This window comes from Salmo salar, chromosome ssa20, assembly GCF_905237065.1.
Source record: "Salmo salar chromosome ssa20, Ssal_v3.1, whole genome shotgun sequence".
Classification (NCBI taxonomy): Eukaryota; Metazoa; Chordata; class Actinopteri; order Salmoniformes; family Salmonidae; genus Salmo; species Salmo salar.
Window position 1 is genome coordinate 66,831,266 of NC_059461.1, and position 24,445 is coordinate 66,855,710.

Below are 24,445 nucleotides of genomic sequence, written 5' to 3' on the forward strand. Positions count from 1 at the left end.
CTTCCAACAAAGTACATTTTGCTGACTTTGCTTCCAAGGGCAGTTTGGAACTCGGTAGTGAGTATTGCAACCAAGGACAGATGATTTTTACGCACTACACGCTTCTGCACTCGGCAGTCCCGTTCTGTGAGCTTGTGTGGCCCATCACTTCGCGGCTGAGCCGTTGTTGCTCCTTGACGTTTCCACCTCACAATAACAGCACTTACAGTAGACTGGGGCAGAAATTTGACAAACTGACTTGTTGGAAAGGTGCCATGTTGAAAGTTACTGAGCTCTTCAGTAAGGCCATTCTACTGCCAATGTTTGTCTACGGAGATTGCATGGCTCGGTGCTCAGTTTTATACACCTGTCAGCAACGGGTGTGGCTGAAATAGCCAAAACAACTAATTTTAAGGGGTGTCCACATACTTGTGTGTATATAGTGTATATACTAACTGTAGTGCCAAAGATCACTGTTGCAATATTCACCAACACATTGTAATAAAATATTTAACATCACTTTGTGGAAGCTGCTCTTTATTAAAAAAAAAAACCTGTCAATGTCTGCTACACGTTTTAATTACATAAACAAAAATATAATCCACGCAAGACAAACGCAGAAAATATCCTGAATCAAACGTAGGTAGTGTCAGATTTTGATTGAATTGCTTTCATATTTCATACATCTTTCACTTCCCTCTCCGTTGAACAGTCAGTTTTATATACACAGAGCGCCGATCAACAGTGCCCCTCGCTCACCCTGTTCTACTGGATCTTTATACAACTAATTTACATCAAAACTGTAACCCTTGTTTAGTATCTGCAACACCCAGACGACCAGACACACTCTCGTCTGGCTCTCAGGGAGTCAGAGCTGAGGTGGTGCGGGTAGCATGGAAAGATATGTTCAACATGAAAGCAATTCTTTCACATTCAGAGTAAAGGCAGCCATTAAACGGTCAGTGAGTCAATGGCATGCCAAGCTTAAAGCAAAATGGATTCCACCCCAGTGTGATGCTTCAGAATCGTGGATTAAGTGTTTTTCAACTAGACAGAAAAGTTGTTCCATTGCAAAAAACCCTAGGCACAGAATTTACTATATAGATTACTGACTCATACTGGAACCCCCTACTCCACTTGCACAGGGGAGAACATGAGATTTGACCTAGTAAAACTGTTCTTATCACAAAACTTTAAGAATATTTAGTGCTCTATCATTCCGTTTATAGGTGTATTTTATATAATATCTATTTTATTTTCTCTACATCTCCAATGAAACAATCCAACATCCATGTTAAATGCTGAGGCACTCCCACAGGTACTATAGATTACACTATAGATTTTCTTCCTCAGTTTTAAAACCATATCATAAATAAATAAACAACACACGAGGAATGTCTACTGTAAACAGTAAAAAAGACAAACTAAAACAGGTGTAAACGTCATTAGCATCACTACTCAGTGACTGTTAAATAACTAGGAAATGGATGACTGATGATCGAATCAAGAGAGGGGAGGATTCCTCTCCTCTTTTTCTTCTTGTCCCACCTCCCCCTCCCACTAGATTAGAACACCAAGCTGTTACACCCAACCACAGTAGTATTTCCAAATACATAATATCAAAGTTTCTCAGCACCCATAGCAGAGGATAAAATGGATGAGGAATCTCTATAGGTACTTTTTAAAAACAGCAGCATCACTTGACGTCTTGGACAAATATACGGAATAACGGGTGGTAAATTATTTTCTTCCCATCGTCATTTGGACATGGTTTCCATGGTTTTCCTCCAGTCATTGCACTGTTTGTTGTGTTCTTGACATGTCTGTATTTGGGGGGGGGAGGGTGAACGCTTCTCTGAAGAGTTAGACTGGCAATGATGACAAAGCTTTGCTGCTAAGTGCTTCATTTTCGGAGACACATCATATTACATGAACTGCATCTGTGGATGGAAATCAACATACAAGGATTTATTAGAAAACAGTTTTACCAGCCCGCTCATGGTGGTGCTGAAATAGTCAACTGAATAAATGCAATGAAAAGGTATCAATGTCCTCAGAACAAAAGCAACTGTCACACAAGATACAGCTGATGAATCAAGATTTCAGCAATGGCAACCTATATCAGCAAAGACGTAATGGTTAGTGTAATTGAAAGTTTAAAAACATCCTGAAATGCATCTGCTGATTGTTTAAGCGAGCAAGACACAAACCAACTAATCAAGCCCATATAAAGCGCAAGAGATATAGCGAGAGGAAATAAACAGCAGTGGTTGATCGGATGGAAGAAGCAGTGTGTTTGCAAATGAAGGAAGAGATGATAACAGTAAGAGAAGAGAAAAAAAGAGAAGCATTAGTGTGAAGCCGCGCTGCGCATGCATGTACATCCGCAAGCACACAGCATGCTGTACCTAAGAGACGCTCTACAAGAAATCCTTGAGAGAGAGCTGTGCAAATGGGTCCTGTCCAGGGGCTCTGAGAGGACTCTGGCTGGAAGGACTAGAGGCTGCAGAGGGCTATTTCACAGAGAGGGAAAAACACACAGGAGGAGCAGAGGTCATAGAGAGGAAGAGAGTGTGTGAGTGAGAGAGGGGGAGCGATCAAATTGAATGAAAGAGAGGAATGAAGGGTGAAAGAGAAGTTACACCAAGAGGGGAAAATAATTGGGGACTCTTGAGGAAACTGATGACAGACAGATGTCCCTCTCCTCCTGAGGGGGTAAGAGTAAACTAGAACACTGTTGTCATCACAGGGGGTAGTATACACACACAGAACGGCTACTGTAACTATACAGCACTCAATACACCTGGACACTGAACTCACACAACCCTACAATAGACATTTACCATCACACACGTCTGATTATTGTACAAACACACACCTGGGCACTGGAAACAGAGCCGAAGGGGTTGGGCGGCCTCATGATGGGCTGGTTGTACATCATGTTGGGTTGGTTCATCATACCCATAGAGCCAAGCTGTTGGGGTGGCTAAAGACAATAGCATAGAGAAACATCAGGCATAATAGACATGCTACAGTAGATTGCATAGCACAGAAGGATGTATAGCACTTATTACTGTTACTCCTATTACTACTGCATGGCTATTAGCTCTCAGTGCTAGCTATACTGTATGGCTATTAGCTGTCAGTGCTAGCTACACTGCATGGCTATTAGCTCTCAGTGCTAGCCATACTGCATGGCTATTAGCTACCGCTATACTGCATGGCTATTAGCTCTCTATTAGCGCTCAGTGCTAGCAATGCTGCATGGCTATTAGCTCGCAGTGCTAGCTATGCTGCACGGATATTAGCTCTCAGTGCTAGCTTACTGCATGGCTATTAGCTCTCAGTGCTAGCTATGGTGCATGGCTATTATCTCTCAGTGCTAGCTATACTGCATGGCTATTAGCTCTCAGTGTTAGGTACACTGCATGGCTATTAGCTCTCAGTGCTAGCTATACTGTATGGCTATTAGCTCTCAGTGCTAGCGATACTGTATGGCTATACTGCATGGCTATTATCTCTCAGTGCTAGCTATACTGCATGGCTATTATCTCTCAGTGCTAGCTATACTGCATGGCTATTATCTCTCAGTGCAGGCTATACTGCATGGCTATAATGTTCTCATTGTTAGCTATGCTGTATGGCTATTCCCTCTGTAAATAATAATACATTTTATTTAGCGGACGCCTTTCAAGATATTCAAGGGCATCTTACATTAAAAGTAGGCCTACATAAAATACAGTACAGTACATAAAATGCATCAATTAAAAGTATGTGTGTGGGGGTAGATCAGAGTCAATCTCAAAGAGTTGTGTTTTGAGGAGGTTTTTTAATGACATGACTGTGTTTGCATGTTGCATGTGTGGGGGAGAGTGCTAACTACTGCATGGCTATGTCCCTCGGTACTAACTACTGCATGTCTATGTCCCTCGGTAGTAACTACTGCATGGCTATGTCCCTCGGTGCTAACTACTGCATGGCTATGTCCCTCGGTGCTAACTACTGCATGGCTATGTCCCTCGGTGCTAACTACTGCATGGCTATGTCCCTCGGTGCTAACTACTGCATGGCTATGTCCCTCGGTGCTAACTACTGCATGGCTATGTCCCTCGGTGCTAACTACTGCATGGCTATGTCCCTCGGTACTAACTACTGCATGGCTATGTCCCTCGGTACTAACTACTGCATGGCTATGTCCCCCTGTGCTAGCTACTGCATGGCTATGTCCCTCGGTGCTAGCTACTGCATGGCTATGTCCCCCAGTGCTAGCTACTGCATGGCTATGTCCCCCAGTGCTAGCTACTGCATGGATATGTCCCTCAGTGCTAACTACTGCATGGCTATGTCCCTCAGTGCTAACTACTGCATGGCTATGTCCCTCAGTGCTAACTACTGCATGGCTATGTCCCTCAGTGCTAACTACTGCATGGCTATGTCCCTCAGTGCTAACTACTGCATGGCTATGTCCCTCAGTGCTAACTACTGCATGGCTATGTCCCTCGGTGCTAACTACTGCATGGCTATGTCCCTCGGTGCTAACTACTGCATGGCTATGTCCCTCAGTGCTAACTACTGCATGGCTATGTCCCTCAGTGCTAACTACTGCATGGCTATGTCCCTCAGTGCTAATGCATCCAGACATCCATCTGACAGATACTGACCATGCCATATCCCCCCACCATGCCTGTTGGTGTTGTGGCAGGGTAGGCCATGACTGGGGGGGTCTGTGGAGACACAAACACACCAATGAGGACACAACATCTTCTCTCACAGATAATCCAGCAGACCAATGTCAAGTCAAGACAACAACTTCTTAACATTGGTCTAAAACCAACACTAGAGTGATACAGTAGCTAAAACAATCATCACAGGCAGATAAGAGCACCTGTAAGAGGCCAGTGTAGTGTGTATTACCATGGAGACGGGGTTCCAGGTGGTGTTTGGGGCTGCCTTAGGCTGCCAGTTGCTTCCGCCAGTCAGCCTCTTCTCCCCAGGCTGGCTCCAGTGGATGTCACTGTAGATTAAGACAGCTAATATTAGCACTGGCTACTAACTGCTGCTGGCTATACAGAACAGTTCTTCATCTAGCACTGACCACAGCACGTTGAAGAGACTGAACAGCATGAACAGCTCACTTACTTTTTTGTTGTGCCATTTCCAATCCCGAGATCTACAAGAGGATAGTAATATAAATGTGAGATTTACACATCCAGAAACAGTTAATTCTACTGCTATAGCTGTGTGACATATTGCGATCTAACATACGAGTCAAAATATAAATAGACACCATGATTCACTCGGGCAAAGATGAGTGTTGATCTCTTTTAATCTGAATTAAATATCCTAGCGTGACGTTGTGACACTTACTGCCCACCAGGTTGGCCAGGGAGGAGTCCAGGTCATCTCCAACCAGTTTGTCTGACAGCTGATTGATGGAGCACAGGGCCTGATTGGAGCCGACCATGGTGGGTTTCAGGATGTCTAAGGAGGACAGAGAGGTTGGTTGGATGTGAAACACCATGTGCATCAAACAGTAAAATATTCAACACCTCACCATCAGAGTCAATGTTGTTAACGCCGGTAGCTTTCGCTCCAAAGACTGACTCGAAATCCACCTGGAGTGCTCCTGGGGGAGGGGCCTGTGATGCTGTGGAGTACCCTGTAAAGAGGTCAAAGGGGAGGCTGCTCAGAACACGGCAGGTGCAGTGATGGATAAGCATTATCCATTAAAGTCAGACCTGTTACAGTACAGCTACAGGTTCTCTAGTACTCTACCTCTGAATAGACCTGCTACAGTACAGCTACAGGTTCTCTAGTACTCTACCTCTGAATAGACCTGCTACAGTACAGCTACAGGTTCTCTAGTACTCTACCTCTGAATAGACCTGCTACAGTACAGCTACAGGTTCTCTAGTACACTACCTCTGAATAGACCTGCTACAGTACAGCTACAGGTTCTCTAGTACTCTACCTCTGAATATACATGCTACAGTACAGCTACAGGTTCTCTAGTACTCTACCTCTGAATAGACCTGCTACAGTACAGCTACAGGTTCTCTAGTACTCTACCTCTGAATAGACCTGCTACAGTACAGCTACAGGTTCTCTAGTACTCTACCTCTGAATAGACCTGCTACAGTACAGCTACAGGTTCTCTAGTACTCTACCTCTGAATAGACATGCTACAGTACAGCTACAGGTTCTCTAGTACTCTACCTCTGAATAGACCTGCTACAGTACAGCTACAGGTTCTCTAGTACTCTACCTCTGAATAGACCTGCTACAGTACAGCTACAGGTTCTCTAGTACTCTACCTCTGAATAGACCTGCTACAGTACAGCTACAGGTTCTCTAGTACTCTACCTCTGAATAGACCTGCTACAGTACAGCTAATCTAGTACTCTACCTCTGAATAGACATGCTACAGTAGAGGGCTCAGTGGGGTAGGGAGCCTGGTGTGGAAGGTGCTGGGCCATGGACACTGGACCACCACAGAAGGAGTCTGACAACGCCAAAGGAGGAGCAGGAAGAATAAGAGAGCAAAGGAAGGCATTTCAAGGCACAGCAAGAAAGGCAGGCAAGGCAACGTGACAGTACAGACAGAAAGGAGACAGTTAACAGAAAATACTTAGCAGTTGTATAGGGACACTAACAGGTAACAAGTAAAACTAATTCTAACAAAGTCAAAACAGGAACTGCAGAGTACAAGGAGATACAAATATCCTATTGACACTAAATTCCTCAAAATCGTCAGACTACCCTAACCATAGAGTTATTATTGGGCCACTAAACACATTAGATGGGTTGAGGGGCGTATGTTTGCCTATGGGCTCAGGAAACATAGGCTGGGATGGTGAGCCATCGTAGTACCTGAGATGGAGTGTTCTATCCGCACTGTGCGTTTGTAATTGCTTGAAACGGACGAGTTTGTGTCAGTAAAGGGATTATAACGATCTAGAGAATCAAAAATAATATTGGTAAGTGAAACAGATTTCAACTTAGAGCTCTACGAGGATACTACAACAGAAAATAATCAAATGATTGGTTTGTAATATCAGAATCTAGAAGCAATAGCCTATTTGAATACATTATGAAACAATATATATCAGCAGCAGGAAAAGCATCATTTGAACATAACCAACTTGGTCAGAATTAACTTAGACATGGGTTTACTAGACTGTAAAATACATTTGAGACCTCAATGGATGAAGTATCATATTAGACTGAACTGGCATGGGAGCCTATCAAAAGAACATAACCAGTAACTCCACCATCACAGTGTTAGCTTGTGGTTCTGTCCTTAGCACAGTCCTATAATGGAAACATGGCAAGTGGAGGCCTTGTATTTTAAGGTACACAACAAACATTTAACTTTAGACAGCTATGAGATGATTTACATATAGACAGAAGTAACAACAGTACGGCTTATGGGAGACTTCCTTCAAACAGTCCAACAGAGAGACACATGAAGGGTATTTCAGGAGGAACAAAGAGTATCTTTACCACCAAACATTTCATGACCAGACGTCCTAGAGGAATAGCTAACACCGTCGGAGGACACGACAGGCAAGTGAGCGGCGGCATCGACAACAACTTTTGAGAGGAAAGGGTTAAGGTTTGGCATGGAGTCATCTCCAGCTTCAGCAGAGGTGAATGGATCTAAGCAGGCAGAAGACAGAAAGAAAGAGAATAGATAGAGAAGAGAAGAACAGGAGGAAATCAGAGTCAGACGCACCAGGAAGAGAGGGAGAGCATGCAGAACAGGTCATGGCAGAAGACAGGAGATAATAGAGGGGTCCTGCGGTGGTGGGTGTTTCTCCTACCTGCCCATGCTGTGGCCACAGGAAGCCCTGTAGAACTGGCCTGCACTGAAGGGTTAAAGGTCTGCTGAATGTCAAACAGGTCACTCTCCATCTTCAGAGCACTGAGGAGAGAAGACAGCAGTGATGCGATAGGTTCCCTCTAAACACAGATCTAGAATAAGAGCACTCTAAATCCTAAACTTAACCACTAGGAGGACAAAGAAATATCTGACCCTGTATCAGTGGTTATCAGCAACTTCTAAATAATCCACGCTAACCTCTCTGGTCAACCACATGAGTGGGTAAGCTTCACAGGTCATAAGTGAACGTTTACCCATTGGAGCAGCTGGGTGTGGAGAAGAGGTCGATGGCCGGGGCTGTGCTGATAGTGCCCCCGGTGGTGGAGACCGGAGACGTGTCTGTGGTGGCGAAGGAAGGCCTCTTAGAGAGCTCCTTCAGCCTCTGTTCCTGGGTGGAAAGAGTCCAAGTCAAATACAGACACTACAGATGTAGAATGTAGAGCGTAGAATGGAGGTGATGGTTGTAGTTATGTACAGTACCAGTCAAAAGGTTGGACACACCTACTCATTCAACGTTTTTTCTTTATTTTTACTACTTTCTACATCATAGAATAATAGTGAAGACATTAAAACTATAAAATAACACATGGAATCATGTAGTAATCAAAAAAGTGTTAAACAAATCAAAATATATTTTAGATTCTTCAAACTAGGCACCCTTTGCCTTGATGATAGCTTTGCACACTCTTGGCATTCTCTCAACCGGCTTCACCTGGAATGCTTTTCTTGAAGGTGTTCCCACATATGCTGTGCACTTGTTGGCTGCTTTTCCTTCACTCTGCGGTCCAACTCATCCCAAACCATCTCAATTGAGTTGAGGTCGGGTGATTATGGAAGCCAGGTCATCTGATGCAGCACTCAATCACGCTCCTTCTTGGTCAAATAGCCCTTACACAGCCTGGAGGTGTGTTGGGTAATTTTCCTGTTGAAAAACAAATGATAGTCCCACTAAGCACAAACTAGATGTGATGGGGTATCGCTGCAGAATCCTGTGGTAGCCATGCTGGTTAAGCGTGCCTTGAATTCTAAATAAATCACAGACAGTGTCACCAGCAAAGCACCCCCACACCATCACACCCCTCCTCCATGCTTCACGGTGGGAACCACACATGTGGAGATCATCGGTTCACCTACTCTGTGTCTCACAATGACACGGTGGTTGGAAACAAAAATCTCAAATTTGGACTCATCAGACCAAAGGACAGATTTCCACTTGTCTAATGTCCATTGCTCGTCTTTCTTGGCCCAAGCAAGTATCTTATCATTGGTGTCCTTTAGTAGTGGTTTCTTTGCAGCAATTTGACCATGAAGGCCTGATTCACGTAGTCTCCTCTGAACAGTTGATGTTGAGATGTGTCTGTTATTTGAACTCTGTGAAGCATTTATTTGGGCTGCAATTTCTGAAGCTGGTTACTCTAATGAACTTATCCTCTGCAGCAGAAGTAACTCTGGGTCTTCCTTTCCTGTGGCGGTCCTCATGAGAGCCAGTTTCATCATAGAGCTTGATGGTTTTTGCAACTGCACTTGAAGAAACTTTAAAAGTTTTTGAAATGTTCCGGATTGTCTGACCTTCTTAAAGTAATGATGGACTGTTATTTCTCTTTGCTTATTTGAGCTGTTCTTGCCATAATATGGACTTGGTCTTTTACCAAATAGAGCTATCTTCTATATACCACCCCTACCTTGTCACAACAGAACTGATTGGCTAAAAAGCATTAAGAAGGAAACAAATTCCACAAATTAACAAGGCACACCTGTTAATTGAAATGCATTCCAGGTGACTTCCTCATGAAGCTGGTTTAAATAATGCCAAGAGTGTGCTAAGCTGTCATTAAGGCAAATGGTGGCTACTTTGAAGAATCTCAAATATATTTTGATTTGTGTAAGGCTTTTTTGGTTACTACATGATTCCATATGTGTTATTTCATAGTTTTGATGTCTTCACTATTATTCTACATTGTAGAAAATAGTGAAAATAAAGAAAAACCCTTGAATGAGTAGGTGTGTCCAAACTTTTAAATTATACTGTATGTGGGCCATACTGGATGAACCAAACAAGGCTTTGAATTGTTCAAATCATTGCCTGCATACTGCAACATATCAGTGTCCTTCACATGTAGATGGGACAGGCAACACAAAACCATGTCCATTCTCGTCAAATTCATGTTGTGATCCATGCATCATGACGGCTGTACCTTCAGTGCTTTGAGACGAGCTTGTTCCTCCTCCAGAGCAGCCTGCTTCTCCCGCTCGTCTACTTTAGTAAAAGACATCCCTGTACTGGCCAGCGAGGACACTGCGTTGGATAGAGTACTAGCCCTGAAACAACACACAACAGTAAACACCCCTAGGCAGAATACTACGGCAACTCTGGCTGAAAACATCAATAACCATTACCATCAATAATAATTTAAGCAATCTTGGCTTAAGAGCTTAGTGCACAAAGCAAATTAGTTATTATAGTGGCAGCTGCTTCTAGGCTACCTGCAGGGGGAGTAGTGGACTCAGTGCCAAAGACACTCCAGTGTGAGACGTAGGATACGTCCCAAATGGCACACTGTTTCCTATGCACTACTTTTGGCCAGGGCCCATAGGGCTCTGTTCAAATGTAGTGCACCATGTAGAGAATAGGGTGCAATTTGGGACGTAGCCCATCCTGTACATACCTGCTGGCAGCAGTGGAGTCTTTGACTTTCTTCCCCTCTAGAGAGGCCAGGTGTTGCTCCAGAGCTTCCAGGAGGCTACTGGGAGCCTGTTGTAATGGAGAACAGCAGTTAGTATAGGCCAGGGTTGGAAACATGCAGTTAGACAGCACTGTACGAACACAACCATCTAAGGCAGTGATGGGCAACCTGGTTACTGTACTGTGCATACACTAGCTATAGGCCTTGAGTTTTTCCTGACAACATTTTCTGAAAACGTTTAACTGGTCATGTCACATGGTGAGGAAAAACTCAGGTCCCTAATTATACTGTCCCATATACCACTATACCTTAGTTACTGGATTCTAGCTAGCACTTAGTTTACTGGGAAGTGTTGAGTTCCTCAATATGGGACAAATACTAACTCGAGACTTCAGCTGAAAGCCACATTGGATGAGTGATATTGAAATGTGTGTAGATGACACACGCCACGGCACTTTCAACATCCTACAGTATGTGGTGTTGAATTGGCAATGTCTAAGCACACCTGGGCAGTATGTTGGATGGGCTATATGACAAAGAGAACTGTATATACAATTTGTTTCAATCCTATAAAACACAATATCAATGAGATACAGAGTCAGAGTAAAGGCATGCAAAGACAACACCAAAGCAAGTCACAGAAGAAGAGTGAGATGAGAATACTTACACAAACTGTGAACTAAAGGTGGAAAGATAAGGGGAAATACAGAATATAAAGGTGGTGATGGTCAGAGATAAATATCTATATTGAACTGTAACGATAATGTATTTGAAGGGTATAACACTGTTACAGGTGCTTCATAAAACATACAATAGGGGACATAACACACAATTAGTGTAATTGTACTTTCAAGGAAAAGTATGATCCTTGGTGGAGGAGGGATTTCCCATGGAAATACTGTAATATAACCAGTGTCAATGCAAAGACTGACTGTAGCACAACAGGTGTGGGGGGCCATCTATTCAATTTCCTGTACATTGTGTGAAATCTGAAGTACTGTAAGATACACAGTCAGTTTGGACTCTTAACAGCTTAACACCTTTATTTACTGTAGATAGAGCCTAATCAAGAGGGGAAGAAGAAGAAAAAGTGAGAAATATGCCTCAATTGGCAACATGCGCTAGGGAACTTCATGCACTGAGCAGTGCCTTATCTCTGGGAGACGTGTGCAGGGTGGAGTAAATAGTGTGGTGGGACAACAGAGCTGATTAAATAAGAGGAGTTAATACTGAGATAGAGAGACACACAAAGAGAATACAGAATGAGAGAAGAAAATAGAAAGTGACAGCAAGAGATAAGGGAGAGAAAGTGAGAGCCAGAGAGAGATGGAGACAGAGTAGGAATCGAACTGTCTTTTCAGTACAGACAAACGGATAGAGTAAGTTCGGTATGTAGGCTTTTTGTGCAGAGAATGTGTCTAATAGGTTATACCAGCAGAAGTAAATCCATCATTCAGTTTGGAGTGTAAAGTCTTACCTGGGAAAGGTCTGGAATGTCTCCTCGATCAATCCCCACCTGCTGTCAAATGATTACGTGCAAAGTTATAGTGGTGCTTCTAAATTAAAACGTATTTTCTACCACTATCCAATTTCTGCCACCATACTTTTCTCACAAAAATGTTAATATATCAGAGGTTTTCCCTTTTAATGACTGGTATCGAATGGTTTTCCCTTTTAATGACTGGTATCGAATGGTTTTCCCTTTTAATGACTGGTATCGAATGGTTTTCCCTTTTAATGACTGGTATCGAATGGTTTTCCCTTTTAATGACTGGTATCGAATGGTTTTCCCTTTTAATGACTGGTATCGAATGGTTTTCCCTTTTAATGACTGGTATCGAATGGTTTTCCCTTTTAATGACTGGTATCGAATGGTTTTCCCTTTTAATGACTGGTATTGAATGGTTTTCCCTTTTAATGACTGGTATTGAATGGTTTTCCCTTTTAATTAATGGTATCGAATGGTTTTCCCTTTTAATTAATGGTATCGAATGGTTTTCCCTTTTAATTAATGACTGGTATCGAATGGTTTTCCCTTTTAATGACTGGTATCGAATGGTTTTCCCTTTTAATGACTGGTATCGAATGGTTTTCCCTTTTAATGACTGGTATCGAATGGTTTTCCCTTTTAATGACTGGTATCGAATGGTTTTCCCTTTTAATTAATGGTATCGAATGGTTTTCCCTTTTAATTAATGGTATCGAATGGTTTTCCCTTTTAATGACTGGTATCGAATGGTTTTCCCTTTTAATGACTGGTATCGAATGGTTTTCCCTTTTAATGACTGGTATTGAATGGTTTTCCCTTTTAATGACTGGTATCGAATGGTTTTCCCTTTTAATGAATGGTATTGAATGAATGAATAGCATCAAACTCAAAGCAGGCAAAGAAGAAATCACCTCTGCCACTTTAAGGAACTCTGAGATTCGGGTCATTCGGGTCAGGAACTTCTTGTAGATATCCAGGCCCTCTTTACACTGGGTTTTCTTCATGTCAAAGTACTTCTCTGTGGTAAAAAAAATTACAATTAAAAATAACAGCGGGCATTAGCGCTGAAAATCTGTAGACACACTAGGGATAAACTGTAGAGAATTTAGTCTCCATTAGTACAATTTAGTACTGTACATATCAAAAGATCTACAGTACAAGGATCTACAAAGCACTTCTCCAGACTAAACATTTTAAAAGAGTATTGATCAGAAAATAGTGGAGTAAATCAAGTTGGAGTTGATGTTTTACCCAGCAGGTTGATGATGCCTTCGTTATATGCAGCGAAAAGCCGAATGGAATCTTTGAATAGGAGCATGAACCCTGCATTGATCACTCCGTTTGTGAGCTCATTGGCATTAACCTGAAGAAGACACATCATTCAGTTTCACATAAGCCATAAGTTGCCCTTTTAACACATGACTTTGACATCGCTGACAAACAATAAAAGAGCAGGTCAGTGAAGAGGAAAATAGCCTGTATCCATCTCTGGTTTCAGCACTGTCCAGTCAGTAATCAGTATGCTTGACAATATGTTAGCCCCAGGAACCCTCTCATATTACAGGACCTGAGCAGCACAGTTCTGGGGAGGTTGACCTCAAACTCACATTGAAGTCGAGGAGGGCGTCCATCTGGCTTTGTATGATAGGGATGGTCTTCAGTAGCTTCTCTGTATTCATGGTCCTCATCACCCCATCCACCCTGTTGAGATGTGTGTATGTGTAGTGTTAGATAGGTGTTAGAAGCACAAAGGACAGAGAGGGAGGGAATCAGTGAGAATAGCCTCAGCCAGTTAATTTCTACTGCATGTTAACATATCATTCCCAGAGTTACAAAAATACTGTGATTACTTCATGGGATATAAAAAGCTTTGAAAATGTTGAAAAAATGATGACATTGTGTTGTTAAAATTGACAGGAATCTTCTTAATTAAATATTTGAGCTGTCAAATATTTTAAGTATTGTTTTACACCAGCTAGCGGCTCTGCAAGGGAAAAGTGTTTTTTGTAAGAAATTGTTTGAGCCTTTGAACTCCATTGACATACATTCGGGTCAGTCAAAAACAAGCATACCACTTTCTTCTGTTATATGTTGGGAATTTCTTACCCTCGCTTTACTTTAGTGAAGTCAAAGGCAACCTGTCTGTATGACACAGCCTTTTCATTCAGATATCGACTGTACCGCCGGATAAACGTGGACATATCGTAGCCTGGGAGAGAGAGACCTGAGAAGTGATATAAATCTTACATTTGTCATGAAAACCTACTTGAGAGTCATGCTATGTTCGTTCAAAAGATATACTGTTTCTTCTTATAAGTATTTGTCACTGTAACAGTTAAGGATGAGTTTGAGAAAAGCATTTGATAGCCAAGGCCTCATACTTTACCTTGTAAACCACTTTTGTCCAAAAAATTACTGAGGTTGAATAATGTGTTCCTTGAAGCCAAGTACTGCACAAAACGCTGTATCAAAGAAAAAGAGCGGTATCAATACATGTTCTTACATTTTCATTGATCTACAGAAATAGAATAGGACTGGAGTACCAGAGTAATTTCCAGATTTTTATTAAAATCGCCTGGTTAGCAATTGATTGTCTTATTGTCTGTGACCTGAAAACTTCAACACTATAGCATCGCTGTTACAGATATAATATATATTACAGCAAATCATGTAATGAGTAATGAATGTAGCCATAGACAATGTTTCATTGAGTGGTGATTGTAAGCCCCAGCTCACCTCATTGCCGTAGACCATAAGGTGGTGTGTGGCGATGAGCGACTTGAAGACCACCACCCAGCTCGTGCTGGTGGTCCTCTCAAACAGTGAGTCAGCCAGCTGGGGAATGTTCACATTCATCTCATTGGTGCAATGGATCAGGTCTAAAGATGAGAGAGAGACAGACAGAGAGGGAGAGAGAATGTTAGCGATAGCTTGATGTCTAGGAAGACCATGGATAATTGATGTCAAGTAGTGACTTATGGCCACTGGCCAGTAGAGGTTAAAACAACTGTGGATACAAGGCATTTCCCCTATGGGGGAGTTGAATTTTGGGGTAAAGTCAGTTAATATTCTATGAATGACAATGTTTTGAAAATCTGTGTAAACAGGGACTCAGGCACTCTGCCCTCAGCTGCAATCTCATTCAATTAGCTTTAATTCAAGGTCTGGCTAATTGCCTAACTACACTCAAGACACTTAATTACTATGCTACAGTACAACAGGCTGCCTCTCTTTTTTGGCACGGTAATTCCTCAAGAGGGTCTACTGAAGTTCAATAGATGAAAGCCTGATGAATAAGTCACCATCTCTAAATCAAACAATATATTTTTGGTCAAATACACTATACATACAAAAGTATGTGGACACCCCTTCAAATTAGTGTATTTGGCTATTTCAGGTTGCTGACAGGTGTATAAAATCGAGCACAAAGATATGCAATCTCCATAGAAAAAATATTGGCAGTAGAATGGCCTTACTGAAGTGCTCAGTGACTTTCAACGTGGCACCCTCATAGGATGCCACCTTTCCAACAAGTCAGTTCGTCAAATTGCTGCCCCGGTCAACTGTAAGTGCTGTTATTGTGAAGTGGAAACTAATTATTAGAATCAGGTGCGCTAGATTAGGGTAGGATTGAAAACCTACAGGACGGTAGCTTTCCAGGAACAGGGTTGGAGAGCCCGGATGTAGAGATTGGATGATGCCAGTCAAACCTGTGCCGTCTACCCATTCCCATTCAGTTAGACTGAGTGATGAACAGATTGACAGTATAATAACCAGGCCTGGCTTTCTGGCCTATATTCTCATGTTTTCAAAGGAGGGGGGTCTAAGTAGGACAGCATAACCTTCCAGAGCAGCAGTTAGCATGGCTAGTTGATTATCCAGGGAAGACTGGGACTAGGGTGGGGGATGACAGTGCTATCATGTTATAGACACTAGACAGCCTTCTAAATATTCACTGTAGTTTGCATTGATGATAACACTTTTTTTAACTGCACCTTGATGGTGTCATATGTTGCAACACTGCCCCAAAAATTAGGTCTAACACAAATCATACTGTATGCAACACTGGACATGAAGACTGTAGCATAACAATTAACCATTTATGTGCAATTGTGTTGCAATCTCTATCTGGTATATTGTCAGGTAAAGCAGCCACACTGAGAACTCCTAAATATGACTGTGTGGACAGTGGTCCAGGAACGATGACAGTGTTATTTTAACAGCTCTTTATATAAGGCCTAGGCAGCCTACTGTTCTGTCTGTGTATGAGAGGCTGTGAGTGATTCTAAGGTACAGTGCATTCATAAAGTATTCAGACCCCTTGACTTTTACCACATTTCGTTGCGCTACAGCCTTATTCAAAAATGTATTCAATTGTTTTTCCCCCATCATCAATCTACACACAGTACCCCACAATGACAAAGCAAAAACAGGTTTTTAGAAATGTTTGCAAATGTATTACAAATAAAAAACTGAAATATTACATTTACATAAGCATTGAAGACCCTTTACTCAGTCCTTGAAGCACCTTTGGCAACGATTACAGACTCGAGTATTCTTAGGTATGACGCTACAAGCTTGGCACACCTGTATTTGGGGAGTTTCTCCCATTCTTCTCTGCAGATCTTCTCAAGCTCAGGTTGGATGGGGAGCTATTTTCAGGTCTATCCACAGATGTTCGATCAGGTTCAAGTCCAGGCTCTGGCTGGGCCACTCAAGGATATTTAGAGACTTGTCCCGAAGGCAATCCTACATTGTCTTGGCTGTGTGCTTAGGGTCGTTGTCCTGTTGGAAGGCGAACCTTTACCCCAGTCTGAGGTCCTGAGCGCTCTGGAGCAGGTTTTCATCGAGGATCTCTCTGTACTTTGCTCCGTTCATCTTTCCCGCGATTGTGACTAGTCTCCCAGTCCCTGGCGCAGAAAAACATCCCCACAGCATGATGCTGCCACCACCATGCTTCACCGTAGTGATGGTGTCAGGTTTCCTCCAGACGTGGCGCTTGGCATTCAGGCCAAATGGTTCAATCTTGGTTTCATCCAACCAGAGAATCATGTTTCTCATGGTCTGAGAGTCCTTTACGTGCCTTTTGGCTTCCATCTGGCCACTCTACCGTAAAGGTTCTCCCATTTCCACAGAGGCACTCTGGAGCTTTATTAGAGTGACCATCGGGTTCTTGGTCACCTCCCTGTCCAAGGCCCTTCTCCCCCGACTGCTCAGTTTGGCTGGGCGGCCAGCTCTAGGAAGAGTCTTAGTGGTTCCAAACTTCTTCCATTTCAGAATGATGGAGTCCACTGTGTTCTTGGGGACCTTCAATGCTGCACAAATTTTTTGGTACACTTCCCCAGATCTGTGCCTCGACACAATCCTGTCTGGGAGCTCTATGGACAATTCTTTCGACCTCATGGCTTGGTTTTTGATCTGACATGCACTGTTAACTGTGGGACCTTATATAGACAGGTGTGTGCCTTTCCAAATCATGTCCAATCAATTAAATTAACCACAGGTAGACTAATCAAGTTATAGAAACATCTCAAGGATGATCAATGGAAACAGGATGCACCCGAGTTCAATTTCCAGTCTCACAGCAAAGGGCCTGAATACTTATGTAAATAAGTTTCAAATTGTAATATCTAAAAACCTGTTTTCACTTTGTCTTTATGGAGTATTATGTGTAGATTGATGAGTGGGAAAAATGATTTAATCAATTTTAGAATAAGGCTGTAACGTAACAAAATGTGAAAAAAGTCAAGGGGTTTGAATACATTCCGAATGCACTATATTTCACGTTGGACGGCTGATCGGCGGGTTTGGGTGAGCCAAAAGACTTCTGAGTCAACTTTCACTCATCCTGTCATATAATGGCTCCTGTACCTCAGGAAAGTACTGTAGGCTTATGCTCAACTAACAGGTGTGAAACAACAGGCTGGCTGGCTGAATCAATGCACAACTTTAGCATAGTCCATAGGATTAAAATGAGATTAGAAGTGGGCACTTTCAGATCTCACAGTTTTCCAGTTGTTCCAGAGGTCAATGTCTGGAAAAGGAACCTAGGAAAAGCAATACAATATGTAGCTAGCCTACTACATGCTTCAGTCGAGGTCTGAACCAGCAACCTCCATGTCATTGTACCTGTGTGTCATGCAATATGCTCCTATAATCATGATAACAATGACATTTGAACGGTAACCTATTACGCATAACCTGCTTGCAGAAGAGATACAAAAACCTTGAGATTTAATCACATATAATTAAATGAATTATAATTGGAATGAATTAATGGACATTTATTGCATTCGCTGTTACTTTTGCAGTGGCAGGTGCTCTGCTTTGCCATCAGGGTTAAATATACAGTACCAGTCAAAGGTTTGGACACCTACTCATTCAAGGGTTTTTCTTTATTTATAGAATAATAGTGAAGACATGAAAACTATGAAATAACACATATGGAATCATGTAGTAACCGAAAAAGTGTTCAACAAATCTAAATATATTTTATATTTTCAAAGTAGGCACCCTTTGCCTTGATGACAGCATTGCACACTCTTCACATTCTCTCAACCAGCTTCATGAGGTAGTCACCTGGAATGCATTTCAATTAACAGGATGTGCCTTGCTGAAAGTTGACCTGTGGAATTTATTTCCTTCTTAATGCGTTTGAGCCAATCAGTTGAGAAAGTATGGGTGGTATACAGAAGATAGCTCTATTTGATAAAAGACCAAGTCCATATTACGGCAAGAACAGCTGAAATAAACAAAGACAAACATCAGTCCATCATTACTTTAAGACACGAGTGCAACATTTCAAGAACTTTGAACGTTTCTTCAAGTGCAGTCGCAAAAACCATTAAGCGCTATGATACAACTGGCTCTCATGAGGACCGCCACAGGAAAGGAAGACCCAGGATTACCTTTATTTTTACCCTTTGCCTTGATGACAGCTTTGCACACTCTTGGCATTTTCTCAACCAGTTTCACCTGGAATGCTTTTCCAACAGTCTTGAAGCAGTTCCCACATATACTGAGCACTTGTTGCCTGCTTTTCCTTCACTCTGCGGTCCAACTCATCCCAAACCATCTCAATTGGGTTGAGGTTGGGTGATTGTGGAGGCCAGGTCATCTGATGCAGCACTCCATCACTTTCCTTCTTGGTCAAATAGCCCTTACACAGCCTGGAGATGTGTTGGATCATTGTCCTGTTGAAAAATAAATGATAGTCCCACTAAGCGCAAACCAGATGGGATAGCGTATCGCTGCAGAATGTTGTGGTAGGCATGTTGGTTAAGTGTGCCTTGAATTCTAAATAAATCAGAGTGTCATCAGCAAAGCACCCCCACACCATCTCCTCCATGCTTCACGGTGGGAACCACACATGTGGAGATCATCTGTTCACCTACTCTGTGTCTTACAAAGACATGGCGGTTGGAACAAACAAATCTCAAATTTGGACTCATCAGACCAAAGGACTGATTTCCACCGGTCTAATGTCGATTGCTCGTGTTTCTTGACCCAAGCAAGTCTCTTCTCCTTATTGGTGTCCTTTAGTAGAGGTTTCTTTGCAGCAATACTACCACGAAGGTCTGATTCACGCAGTCTCCTCTGAACAGTTGATGTTGAGATGTCTGTTACTTATGAAATATTTATTTGGGCTGCAATTTCTGAGGCTGGTTACTCTAGTGAACTTATCCTCTGCAGCAGGGGTACCTCCGGTCCTCATGAGAACTAGTTTCATCATAGCACTTTATGGTTTTTGCAACTGCACTTGAAGAAACTTTCAAAGTTCTTGAAATTTTCCGGATTGACTGACCTTCATGTAAGATGGCGCCGGAGCAGAAGGCAGACGTTTTACGTCTTAAAGTAATGATGGGACTGTCGTTTCTCTTTGCTTATTTGAGCTGTTCTTGCCAAAATATGGACTTGGTCTTTTACCAAAAAGGGCTATCTTCTGTATACCACCCCTAGCTCATCACAACACAACTTATTGGCTAAAATGCATTAAGGAAAGAAATTCCACAAATCAACTTTTAACATGACACACCTATTAATTGAAATGCATTCCAGATGACTACCTCATGAGAGAATGCGAAGCGTGTGCAATGCGGTCATCAACGCAAAGGGTGGCTAGTTTGAAGAATCTCAAATATATTTTGATTTGTTTAACACTTCTTTAGTTACTACATGATCCATATGTGTTATTTCATAGTTTTCATGTCTTCACTACTATTCTACAAAAACATGTGGCAAAAAAGCATGTGGCAAAGAAATTCACTTTATGTCCTGAATATAAAGAGTTATGTGGTGTGTTGGATTTGCCCCAAACATCAGTGAGTACCACTCTTTATATTTTCAAGCACGGTGGTGGCTGCACCATGTTATGGGTATGCTTGTCATCGGCAAGGACTAGGGAGTATAGGATAAAAGTACACAGGAAAAATCCTAAAGGAAAACCTTTCCAACAGACACTGGGAGAGAAATATTAACCTTCCAGCAGGACAATAACCCAAAACACAAGGCCAAATATACACTTGCTTACCAAGACGACATTGAATGTTCCTGAGTGACCTAGTAACAGTTGACTTAAAATGGCTTGAAAATCTATAGCAAGACTTGGAAAAATGTCTGTCAAGCAATTACCAACAACCAACTTGACAGAGCTTGAAGAATTTTAAAAGGAGAATAACGTGCAAATATTGGTCAATGCAGGTGTGCAAAGCTCTTGGAGACTGACACAGAAAGACTCACAGCAAACGTAAACACAGTAAACGCTGCCAAATGTGATTCTAACATGTATTGACTTTTGGGTGTGAAATGTGAATACTTATGTAAATGAGATATTTATGTACTTCATTTAATACATTTGCTAAAATGGGGTGTTGTGTGTAGATGGGTAAGAAAACAATTTATTTAATCAATTTTGAATTCAGGCTGTCACACAACAAAATGTGGAATAAGTCAAGAGGTATGAATACTTTCTGAAGGCACTATACATGTTTCCCTCAGCAGTGACAGACACACCTAGTAATGATGATAATATAGGCTACACTTTGCATATTGGACTGAAAGCATTATGCTTGATACTTCCTCTAGGCCTACTATGAAATATGAACAAGGTAGTTTCTACCTCTGAGCTGTTCAAAGGTGGTTGTTATACCCTTTCCTATGGTAAATATATCAAATAGACCTACTGAATTTACTCCCTGGAACATATATTTTCGGGGGCATTTTTGTATAGCCAAAACGTTAATGTACTGTATCATGGCGAACTGGTCAATTGTAAGATAAGATACACTGACTGATAATTACATGATAACTGTTTAGACCAGGGAGCCTAAAGCTATGCGAAATGAATTAAACCGCTATACAGACGGCTAGAAAGCTTGCTAATTTGACAGTAATGTTGATGATAAGTAGGAATACACTGAAATTATACAAAATATATCTGATATTAAAAGTACTGTTGTTAACGTCCAGTTAAATAATGTTACGAGAATTCTCATTGTGCGATCTCGTTTTGCTACAATATATCTATGATACATTTTGACAGGAACTAGCAATAACATTAGCCTATCCATTCAGCCTTTGGGCCTTGTGTAACCATCGCCATAATTCAAGAAATGCAGAACTCTGACTGGTTTTAATGAAGAATGACACATTATATCAGAAACTCTTGATTAATTCGATACTTACAATCCAAATGTTTCTTTTTCGGGCCCATTATTTCATGTGTGGTGGCCTTGCATACTGTTTTCGACACAGCAGATCCAGTTACACTGTGCTGGGCTGCAGTTATCCTGTCAGTAATGCTCTGCCCCGACATCTTCGTTTATTGATGCAACAAAGAATTTGAAAAATCACAATATGTCTATAAAGTTCCAAATTAATTGAATGATATAATCTCTACGGTTGACCCCTCCTGTCCACCGCCTTTTTACAAATAAAATAAAGAAAGGGGGGAAAACAAAGAAAAAGACAGGGCGACGAGGCGGAAGAAAAATGATACAAAGAAATTCAAACAACGTATCCAACGCTTGATTATTTCAAGTCTTATGTTGATCCAACTGACGCCTTTGATCAAATTGATTTCATAAATAAAGATGCGGCGGTAGATTTGGTGGGTTCTCTCGCTGACTCATTCTCTGCCCATCTCTCATCACGATCTCTCGCTCACTGGATCCCTGTGTGTCTCCTGTCTTCGTATTGACACTCCTGCTGTGTTTAAAGGACTAGAAGCATTCAGGGAAATGGCGGGCCTGCTCTGTTCTCAGAAAGGTTAGGATGTATGACGTTATACGAAGCATGCCGACCTGGAATCAGATTTTACATCCATAATCCATAACATTTTATTCTGTGCAGGTGTCCACAACTGATTGTGGTCTTGGTGGGAAATGAATATGCCAGACCACAGCAATTAGGCCTAAATCAATCTTCTGCAATAATTTCATAATATTTTCACATTTCTCAAGGTAAACTGGGCTTATGCCCACAGTTATTTGTATTTTTTGGGGGCAACACATTTGTCCAAGTCCCATTCCCTGCAGGCTGCTATTGACTGGCTGGGTTCTTCTTCTTCTTCTTCTTTGAAGTTAACTGGCAGACTACACTCATAAGGTGTATTGCCGCCACCTACTGTACGGGGTAGTGAAAAATACCACAAAAACAAAATCCGTTTTGGATGAACAAATTCATACCATATAGCGAAAATAAAAATAAATACTACCCTGAATTTCAAACCAAAACAAAAACTGTACTATTCAGATCCCTACACAGGCTCAGGAACCTGGGAGGGGAACCTCTTTATTCAGTACTCCCTGTAACATTTCGGCTGTAAAGTCCTGGAGATCCAGAAAGACCTACCGGATGGCCCTGATCCTAGCTACTGCGACCTCCTTCATCCATGCAAGGCACTCTGGGAACATGATTCCCATCACAATTACAACAACATGCTTCATCTTACTCTTCAACTACTACATATTTATTCCTTCGACAAACACTTGCCACGTATCCAAACTTTTTACAATTGTAACACTGCAGCGGCTTCTGTACATACGGTCTCACCACATATCTCACATACCCAAGTTTTACATAAGTTGGGAGAACCACTTCATGAAATGACAGTAAGACCGATAGGCTTTGCTCCTTCTTTCTGTTTATCATTCAATTCAAGGGAAGTGCGTCTACCACTCCTGGAATGTCCACACAGCCTCTATGTCCAACGAGACACCAGAGATGACACCTTTAACTGGTGCCTTACTCTGAAAATCATAGCTTTCCACATCATACGTCAACATCTTGTTGAGCCGCAGAGCTTTCTCCTTTTGCGCTTTTGAAACACACAAAATCAACATCATACCGCTTCTGGTCACTCTGAACGATTCCACTTTATCCAATTGGTCCTTCACCATCTTCGAGACTGCAAACTGGTCACCCAAAAAAACATCCTTGCTTGTGAATCGCTCTCCAACCATAAACTGCTGTTCATTTCCAACTTTAGCCCTTTTTACTCCACTGTTCTTCACCATCGTCCACTCATTCTCACCACCTGTACTCGCGACAAGAGAATCGCACAATACTTCCGCCATTGCTCCTCCAGTCATCCCCCGGACTCCCTCATACTTTGCTGTGATAGATGCAGGAGTTTGTGGTCACTGGCTGCGTTGACTGCATTCACACAGGCTGCGTTGAGTGCGATCTGATTGGTCAAAATACTAATTTGTGGAAAAATATCAGAATTGGGTTTATGTCTCATATAGAAATTGTTTAGAGCCCTTTCGATAACTAAATGACTGTTAAAGTTATTGGATAACCTCATGTTAGATTTATTTCAACCGTTTTGTAAAAAAATAAAAATTACAGAGTAGACCTAGAGCCACATATTTTATTCTAATATGGCTCTGGCTCTGAGTAGGCCTATATGTCACAACACTGGAAGGAAAAAGTCATTTTTGTGTGTTAAGTGCCTTGAGACAGTCTGTAATGTACAGAACCTCACAGGGCAAGAGATAATGTTGAACAAAAAATGTTTTATTTCGTCATTTTGTCTTGACAGTCCAATAGCCTACTGTTTGTATTTATGTTGCTTTCCATATAAATTCTTAACTTATTATACTATAATTACATCAGATTATTGCAGGTGCATCCATCATGACTTCACTATGTCCTCTATTCTCACTGCACTAGATACGTAGCCCATTATTCATTTCCTTTATCCTGCTTGCCTTTCTTCTCTATTTTCAATGAAGACAGATGACTGATAGACCTTACAGTAAAATGCTTACTTACAAGCCCTTAATCAACAGTGCAGTTTTAAGAAAAATACCCAAAAAAGAAATAGAAGTAACAAATAATTAAATGCAAATAGTCTGGGTAGCCATTTGATTAGCTGTTCAGAAGTCTTATGGCTTGGGGGTAGAAGCT

At 41.7% G+C, this 24,445-nt stretch overlaps 1 protein-coding gene across 16 annotated transcripts; it reads right to left on the reverse strand.

Moving 5' to 3' along the window:
- Positions 1-499: 499 nt before the first annotated feature.
- LOC106581143 (phosphatidylinositol-binding clathrin assembly protein) lies at positions 500-22,582 on the reverse strand. 16 transcript variants are annotated; one of them, XM_014162970.2, is made up of 24 exons: positions 21,719-22,582; positions 14,771-14,913; positions 14,421-14,496; positions 14,141-14,258; positions 13,642-13,735; positions 13,286-13,397; positions 12,946-13,052; positions 12,023-12,064; positions 11,213-11,224; positions 10,528-10,613; positions 10,057-10,180; positions 8,116-8,249; positions 7,803-7,903; positions 7,483-7,638; positions 6,850-6,933; positions 6,386-6,481; positions 5,534-5,638; positions 5,347-5,460; positions 5,119-5,149; positions 4,894-4,993; positions 4,641-4,703; positions 2,858-2,965; positions 2,388-2,492; positions 500-1,919 (listed from the first exon to the last, which is right to left on the reverse strand). In XM_014162970.2, exons 1-23 carry the CDS (start codon positions 21,846-21,848, stop codon positions 2,400-2,402), a joined length of 2,229 nt encoding a protein of 742 aa, XP_014018445.1. In that variant the 5' UTR covers positions 21,849-22,582; the 3' UTR covers positions 500-1,919; positions 2,388-2,399. The 16 variants fall into 16 exon arrangements, with proteins under 16 accessions (XP_014018445.1, XP_014018449.1, XP_014018446.1 ...); XM_014162974.2 differs by having other exon boundaries at positions 14,141-14,243; positions 21,719-22,580; XM_014162971.2 differs by having other exon boundaries at positions 8,116-8,243; positions 21,719-22,578.
- Positions 22,583-24,445: the final 1,863 nt, after the last annotated feature.